Here is a 9,141-nt window from a genome sequence, read left to right on the forward strand (position 1 = left end):
CAGATTCACCACTCTCTGTGTGAAGAAGTTTTTCCTAATCTCGGTCCTAAAAGGCATCCCCTTTATCCTCAAACTGTGACCCCTTGTTCTGGACTTCCCCAACATCGGGAACAATCTTCCTGCATCTAGCCTGTCCAATCCCTTTAGGATTTTATACATTTCAATCAGATCCCCCCTCAATCTTCTAAATTCCAATGAGTACAAGCCCAGTTCATCCAGTCTTTCTTCATATGAAAGTCCTGCCATCCCAGGAATCAATCTGGTGAACCTTCTTTGCACTCCCTCTATGGCAAGGATGTCTTTCCTCAGATTAGGGGACCAAAACTGCACACAATACTCCAGGTGTGGTCTCACCAAGGCCTTGTACAACTGCAGCAGTACCTCCCTGCTCCTGTACTCGAATCCTCTTGCTATAAATGCCAGCATACCATTCGCCTTTTTCACCGCCTGCTGTACCTGCATGCCCACTTTCAATGACTGGTGTATAATGACACCCAGGTCTCGTTGCACCTCCCCTTTTCCTAATCGGCCACCATTCAGATAATAATCTGTTTTCCTATTTTTGCCACCAAAGTCGATAACTTCACATTTATCCACATTAAATTGCATCTGCCATGAATTTGCCCACTCACCCAACCTATCCAAGTCACTCTGCATCCTCTTAGCATCCTCCTCACAGCTAACACTGCCACCCAGCTTCGTGTCATCCGCAAACTTGAAGATGCTGCATTTAATTCCCTCATCCAAGTCATTAATATATATTGTAAACAACTGGGGTCCCAGCACTGAGCCTTGCGGTACCCCACTAGTCACTGCCTGCCATTCTGAAAAGGTCCCGTTTATTCCACTCTTTGCTTCCTGTCTGCTAACCAATTCTCCATCCACATCAATACCTTACCCCCAATACTGTGTGCTTTAAGTTTGCACACTAATCTCCTGTGTGGGACCTTGTCAAAAGCCTTTTTAAAATCCAAATATACCACATCCACTGGTTCTCCCCTATCCACTCTACTAGTTACATCCTCAAAAAATTCTATGAGATTCGTCAGACATGATTTTCCTTTCACAAATCCATGCTGACTTTGTCCGATGATTTCACCGCTTTCCAAATGTGCTGTTATCACATCTTTGATAACTGACTCCAGCAGTTTCCCCACCACCAACGTTAGGCTAACCGGTCTATAATTCCCCGGTTTCTCTCTCCCTCCTTTTTTAAAAAGTGGGGTTACATTAGCCACCCTCCAATCCTCAGGAACTAGTCCAGAATCTAACGAGTTTTTGGGCTACTTCCTTAAGCACTCTAGGATGCAGACCATCTGGCCCTGGGGATTTATCTACCTTCAATCCCTTCAACTTACCTAACACCACTTCCCTACTAACATGTATTTCGCTCAGTTCCTCCATCTCACTGGACCCTCTGTCCCCTACTATTTCTGGAAGATTATTTATGTCCTCCTTAGTGAAGACAGAACCAAAGTAATTATTCAATTGGTCTGCCATGTCCTTGCTCCCCATAATCAATTCACCTGTTTCTGTCTGTAGGGGACCTACATTTGTCTTTACCAGTCTTTTCCTTTTTACATATCTATAAAAGCTTTTACAGTCAGTTTTTATGTTCCCTGCCAGTTTTCTCTCATAATCTTTTTTCCCCTTCCTAATTAAGCCCTTTGTCCTCCTCTGCTGAACTCTGAATTTCTCCCAGTCCTCAGGTGAGCCACTTTCTCTGGCTAATTTGTATGCTTCTTCTTTGGAATTGATACTATCCCTAATTTCTCTTGTCAGCCACAGGTGCACTACCTTCCTTGATTTATTCTTTTGCCAAACTGGGATGAACAATTGTTGTAGTTCATCCATGCAACCTTTAAATGCTTGCCATTGCATATCCACCGTCAATCCTTTAAGTGTCATTTGCCAGTCTATCTTAGCTAATTCACGTCTCATACCTTCAAAGTTACCCCTCTTTAAGTTCAGAACCTTTGTTTCTGAATTAACTATGTCTCTCCACATCTTAATGAAGAATTCCACCATATTATGGTCACTCTTACCCAAGGGGCCTCTCATGACAAGATTGCTAATTAACCCTTCCTCATTGCTCAAAACCCAGTCCAGAATAGCCTGCTCTCTGGTTGGTTCCTCGACATGTTGGTTCAAAAAACCATCCCACATACAATCCAAGAAATCCTCTTCCTCAGCACCTTTACCAATTTGGTTCACCCAATCTACATGTAGATTGAAGTCACCCATTATAACTGCTGTTCCTTTATTGCACACATTTCTAATTTCCTGTTTAATACCATCTCCGACCTCACTACTACTGTTAGGTGGCCTGTACACAACTCCCACCAGCGTCTTCTGCCCCTTAGTATTATGCAGCTCTACTCATATTGATTCCACATCTTCAGGGCTTATGTCCTTCCTTTCTATTGCGTTAATCTCTTCTTTAACCAGCAACGCCACCCCACCTCCCCTTCCTTCATGTCTATCCCTCCCGAATATTGAATATCTCTGAACGTTGAGCTCCCATCCTTGGTCACCCTGGAGCCATGTCTCTGTGATCCCAACTGTATCATAATCATTAATAACAATCTGCACTTTCAATTCATCCACCTTGTTATGAATGCTCCTTGCATTGACACACAAAGCCTTCAGGCACTCTTTTACAACTCTCTTAGCCCTTATACAATTATGTTGAAAAGTGACCCTTTTTAATGCTTGCCCTGGTTTTGTTCTGGTTTCACTACCAGAAACCTGAGCCTGACACTCGCAAGATCGGGATTCCATTCCCGCCGTTGTCTGTAAGGAGATTGAATATTCCTGCCATGACTGCGTGGGATTCCTCTGTGTGCTTCAGTTTCCTCCCACGTTTCCAAAGACGTATGCGTTATGGTTAGTAAGTTGTGGCCATGGAGTCATAGAGCAATTCAGCCCATCTAGTCTGTGCTGAACGATTATTCTGCTGAGTCCTGTACCATACCCTCCCAACCATGCCCTTATCTAAACTTCTATTAAATGGTGAAAAAGAAGCTGCATTCATCACTTCTGCTGGTAGCTCATTCCACACTCTCACCACCATCTCATTGAAGAAGCTCCCCCTTGTTGCAACCTATTGAATGTTGAAAGGACTAAACAGGGTGGATGTGGAGAGGGGTATCTAGAACTAGAGGGCACAGCCTCAAAACTGAGGGGCAACCTTTTAGAAAGGAGAATTTTTTTTTTTGCCAGAGAGTAGTGAATCTGTGGGATGCTCTGCCACAGACTGCGGTGGAGGCCAAGTCCACAGATATATTTGAAGTGGAAGCTGATAGTTCTCTGATCAGTCAGGACATCAAAGGCTATGGTGAGAAGGCAGGTGTATGGGCTTGAGGGGGATCAGGGATCGGTCATAATGGAATGGCAGAGCAGAGTCGAGGGGCTGAGTGTCCTAATTCTGCTCCTTATACGTCATATGGTTTTATAGTCTTTTATTTCCTGGAAATACTTCCCCTTCCACCCTAAGAATCAGTGCTGAAACATGGAAATGAACAAAGGACCTTTAGATCTTCAGTCTAACACTCTCTCAACTGAGCCATTTCAGCTTGTTGGCACCAGAAACGTGACGGCACTTGTAGACTGCACAGCTCAATCCTCGCTGGTTTGAATTGACGCAAATGATGCATTTCACTGTATGTTTCGATGTACGTGTGGCAAATAAAGCTGGTCTGAATAAAGGCTTGGACAGAGGAATGGAGACAGAATGGAGCACTGCTTTTGGCCAGCATGGAGCAAAGGGCTGAGGGAACTCAGCAGGTCAGTCAGCGTCCATGGAAAAGGGATAAACAATCAATGCTTCAGACTGAGACCCTTCACTACACGTGATAAAGGATCTCAACCGGAAATGTTGACTGGTTATTCCTTTACTGACCTCAGAATCAGGTTTAGTATCACCAACAAATGTCATGAAATTTATTGTTCTGTGACAGCACCACATTGCAATACGTAATGATTTTAAAAACTATAAATTATATTGAGAAATATGTACAGTACTATACAAAAGTCTTAGGCACCCTAGACTTTTTATATGATTTCAGATGGTACGGGCTTCACAGAGTACTGATCTCAACATTATCGGGGCTGTCTGGGATTACCGGGAGAGACAGAAGCAAGTGAGACAGCCAAAGTCTACAGAAGAACTGTGGCACATTCTCCAAGATGCTTGGGGCAACCTACCAGATGATTTTCGTATAAAACTGCATGAAGAGAATTGATGCAGTTTTAAAGACAAAGGCGGGGGGGGGGGGGGGAAACGCCAAATATTGATTCGATTTAGTTTTTTTTTACTGTTTACTGCTCTTTACAGTAATTTTTTTGATATTTAGAAATTTTTCATTTCATTATTTTTGAAAGCATCTTCACTTTACAAATTTTTAAAAAAATATGCGCCTGAAACCTTTGCACTGTTCTATATATAATAAAACATATATGTGTATATGTATGTAGGTGTGTCTTTAGGCTCCTGTACCTCCTCCTTGATGGTAGCAACAAGAAGTGGGGAGAAGATGAGGCAGCGCATGCGGCCTCTCTGGTGATGAATATCTGTAATCTGTCAAGTAGAGGCCGTGCACAATTCTGATTTGATGGAGGCAGACGTGAGAGCACGGAGGAACATCTGGAGAAACTTCTGAAATGCCTTTTTGGCTGCCGTGGCTACTGTGTGATCCGAAATCTCCGGAGGGGAAGGCCCCGAATCCTCGGTTTTGCCTGTTGCTTGGCGGCCGGGGTCAAAGCACTCGGCAGAGATGGTGCTCGGTGCTCAGAGTCGGAGGGCTGGTCGGAAGCTCGAAGTTTTTGGATGGACTTAGAGTCAGACTGTGGTCGGGTGCTTCCAAGATGCTGCATTGGCAAGTTTGCAGCGCTGGAAGCTTATGGCAGGGAGAGTTTTCTTCCTTCTATCGTCTGCGTGAGATGTTGGGCTATCGGGACTTTGATTCTTTTTTTTACCATGCCCATGGTCTGCTCTTATCAAATTACGGTATTGCTTAGCACTGTTGTAACTATATGTTATAATTAAGTGGTTTTTGTCATTTTTAGTCTTGGTCTGTCTTGTGTTTCTGTGATATCATACCGGAGGAACATTGTATCATTTTTTAATGCATGCATTTCTAAATGACAATAAACGAGGACTGAGTGTCCTCATAATCTAATCTAATCTAATCTAACAATGTAGTGTAGTGGTTAGTACTATGCTCTACAAAACCAATTACCTGGGTTCAATTCTTGCCACTGCCGGTAAATAGTTTGTATGTTCTCCCGATGATCACGTGGGTTTCCTCCGTATGCTCCGGATTCCGGTTTCCTCCCACAGACCAAAGGCATACTGGTTGGTAGGTAATTGGTCATTGTAAATTGTCCTGTGATTCGGCTAGGATTAAATTAGGGGATTGCTGGGCAGCGAGGCCCAAAGGGCTCGTAGGGCCAATTCCACGCTGTAGCTCAATCAATCACTCAATAAATAAATAAATAAGGGAATTTCCTGGGTGGTGGGGCCCCTTAATGATGGTTGTTGCACTTTAGAGGCATTACCCTTTAAAAATGTTCTTGATGCTGGGGAGACTAGTGGCCATGATGGAGCCAAGTTCCTTCAGCACTTTGTGTGTGTTACTCTGGGTTTTCAGCATCTGCAGGATCTCTTGTGTTTAGAAGGGCCGAAGGGCCTCCTTCAGTGGTTCCATTACCGTTCCCCTTCTCCCTTCGTGATTTCAGTCTTATTTTCCTTTTGCAGGTCAACGGGAAGAATCGGGAATGCGTGTTCATTGAGGAGGTGCTGGAAAATAACTACACAGCGCTGATGTCCGCCAAGTACAAGGGGTGGTACCTGGGATTCACCAGGAAAGGGCGGCCGAGAAAGGGATCCAAGACGGAGCAGAACCAGAGGGAGGTCCACTTCATGAAAAGGCTTCCCAAGGATAAGGAGGAGCATCATAAACCCTTCAAATACACCACAGTGACTAAAAGGACGAGGCGAACTCGCCACCAGAGGCCAGCCAGAGCCTGAAGGACCTTCATCAACAGCCCGCTGGCTGCCACAGATAAAAGTTTGTGTGCTTGGGTTTCTGTTTTCTGAAGACTAAAGATGCTTTATTTTTATACTCATGAAAAGAACTGTTCTGTGCTGACCTATATTTATAGGGAAACTGGGTGTGGTTGTGTGCGTGAGTGTATGTGTGTGTGTGTGTATTTAGGTTATTTATAAAACGGCCATTTTTACTGCAGCATTCTGGGTAGGTTAGGCACCGCTCCTTGACGACATGCTGCTAAGTCTGCAGTCTGATTGCCTCAGAGAAACCAGGAGAGGGCTCTCCTCTCTAAAAGACTCCTCTTTATGCAAGTTGTGCCGCAGTGGTGAAATCAGACGGGGTGGGAGGTTGGGTCTAAGCTTGCTTCAGCTGCGGGGAAACACCCAGTGATGTATCACAAGCTAATCAGCTTCCAGTGTTGGGGGTGTGCCTGAAGAGACCATTTTCAGTTCTGACGTACTGGGACGGAAAACTTGTCTGTCTGCTACAGAGGTGGTTTACCATGCTGTCGGCTGCATGGGCTCACTCACGGTAGCTAAGTGTTCCCTTCCCCAGTTCACTAACCCTAACACCCCCCTCACCCCCTACCTCAGCTTATTATAGACACACTATGAATCCTTGTGGTTACAGTGACCTTCTCTTTTCTATTTCACTTTTTTTCTTTCCCACTAGCTTCTGAAGGCTTCCTATAACCAAGAATGCCATCATATAATTATTACTTAGATTCATAGACTCACAGAGCAGCGAAAGAAACCCTTTGGCTAGTCCAATTTACCACCATTTGGTCCATATCCCTCTAAACCAGGGGTTCCCAATCTCTTTGATGCCATGGGCCCCTACCATTAACAGGCGTCCATGGACATCAGGTTGGGAACCCCTGGTCTAAATATCTCAGTCCAAATAATCTTTTAAACATTATAGTGCCTGCCTCTGCCACTTCCTCTGGCAGCTTGTGCCAAACGTATACCACCTTCTGGATGAAAAGATTGCCCTCAGGTTCCTATTAAGTATTTACCCTCTCACATTGAATCTCTAGTTTCCTGATTCCCCAATCCTTGGAAAAAATCTGAGTGCGTTCACCTTATCTATACCCTGCATGATTTCATAAGATCACCCCTGAGAGCCCTTTGCTCCAAGAAATGAAGTTCTACCCTGCCCAACATCTCCCTATATCTCAGGCCTTTCAATCATGGCAACGTACTCGTAAATCTTTTCTGCACCCTTTCCAGCTTTTCATCTCTTTCAGATTTTCTTCAGGCTTTTTTTTCCACTTCATTTATGGGATGTGGCCATTTAGCAAGGATCAACACCTCATATTCTCTCTAGGTAACCTCCAACCTGATGGCATGGACATCGATTTTTCCTACTTCTGGTAATTTCTCCCCCTTATCCTCCTTCTCTCTTTATCCATTCCCCACGCTAATTATCTCTCATCCCTTCTCACCTCACCTCCCTCTGGTGCCCCTCTTCCTTCTCTTCCTTCCAAGGCCCAGAATCCTCTCCTATCAAATCCTGTTTTTCTTCAGTCCCTCACCTCCTCCACCTATCACTTTCCCAGCTTTTCACTTCATCCCATGTCCCCACTCCTTTCCCCTCACCTGGTCTCACATATCACCTCAAATCTTGTACACACTCCCCTTCCCCCCACTTTCTTACTCTAGCTTCTTCCCCTTTCTTTCAAATCCTGTTGAAGGTTCTCGGCCCAAAACGTCGGTTGTTTACTCTTTTCCATCGACGCTGCCTGACCTGTTGAGTTCCTCCCGAATTTTATGTGTGTTGCTCTGCATTTCCAGCAACTGCAGAATCTCTTGTGCTTGTGATTAGCAAGGCCAAAATCTGTTGCCCACCCTGAAATGACCTGATTTGGTAACCCTGACCCTTCCCCAACACTTCTCCAAAGACAAAAATTGAACAGTTGTTTGTCAAACATTGTAAAGTTCTCCAATCTTTCCTGACCTTCTTCTGTTTTATAATTTTATAGAGTTAATTCAGGAAAAATATTGTACAGAATCTGTTAATGTGTGTAATTATTATTGTATCTTTTCAATTATTATTTACATTATTGTGATCAATGGCAAGTTAAGGCTGGGTTACAAGCAAGGGAGCACTGTAAAAACTTTATCTCAGCGATGCGATTTCAAACTGGACTCACAGCCTTACTTTGTCACATTGAGACAACTTACAAGCCCTCCTGTTTATGGGATGGTGGAGTTTGAGACACAAGATGATTATCAGCTCTAGGTGATAGACTCTGCTTGACAAGGCTCTTGTACAAACTCAAATGCTTCCGAGCCGCTTGTGTTATGGACATGTTTGCAAAAGGTCAACGGAATCACTGGCCAACCATGCTCGGGAATGGATCCATTTCAGAGATGTACCCGAATGTGAAATGCATTGCCGAGCTGCTAGGAGGTAAATTTCCAGGGCGGACACCCTGAAAAGGAGCCTGGGAAACTCCAGGCACATTTAAGAGTTGAAGTGTTACAGAGGACATACTGGGTGCTTGTTCCATGGGTAGAGGTACTCTGGAGACCAAAGCCAAAACTCGAAAGATGGGAGGCAAGATATTCAATGCTCGTCTGCACAGATTTACAAAACATTCAGAGTTCAAAGTAAATTTATTATCGAAATGCATACATGTTTCCATATACAACCCTGATTTTGTTCTCTTGTGGATGTACTCAGGAGATCCAGTAACCATAATAGAACCACTGAAAGACCAAACTCAACAGGGCGGACAACCAGTGTAAAGAAGACAACAAACTGTGCAAATGCAAAAGAAAAAGAAGAAATAATGATAATAAACAATAAGTTTTGAGAACATGAGATGAAGAATCCTTGAAAGTGAGTACTGAGGCTCCTGCACCTTCTTCCTGATGACAGCAGCGTGAAGAGAGCATGAGCTGGGTGGTGGGGGTCCCTGATGATGGATGCTGCTTTCCTGCAACAACGCTCCATGTAGATGCGCTGAACGGGCGGGAGGGCTTTACCTGTGATGGACTGGGCCATATCCACCACTTTTCGTAGGATTCTCCTTTAAAGGGCATTGGTGTTTCCATACCGCGCTGAGAGTCAATCTACTCTCCAC

The 9,141-nt window shown here is 44.3% G+C and overlaps 1 protein-coding gene across 1 annotated transcript in view; it reads left to right on the plus strand.

The window, feature by feature from the left end:
- The window catches only part of fgf24 (fibroblast growth factor 24), a 103,140-nt gene extending 94,260 nt beyond the window's left edge, over positions 1 to 8,880 (plus strand). Inside the window, exons 5-6 of the mRNA XM_063045146.1 lie at positions 5,759 to 6,071; positions 8,739 to 8,880. Coding sequence (XP_062901216.1) covers positions 5,759 to 6,031 — 273 coding nt within the window. The 3' untranslated portion in view covers positions 6,032 to 6,071; positions 8,739 to 8,880. The remainder of the gene's footprint in view (positions 1 to 5,758; positions 6,072 to 8,738) is intronic.
- Positions 8,881 to 9,141: the final 261 nt, after the last annotated feature.

This window comes from Mobula hypostoma, chromosome 4 (genome assembly GCF_963921235.1).
Source record: "Mobula hypostoma chromosome 4, sMobHyp1.1, whole genome shotgun sequence".
Taxonomy (NCBI): Eukaryota; Metazoa; Chordata; class Chondrichthyes; order Myliobatiformes; family Myliobatidae; genus Mobula; species Mobula hypostoma.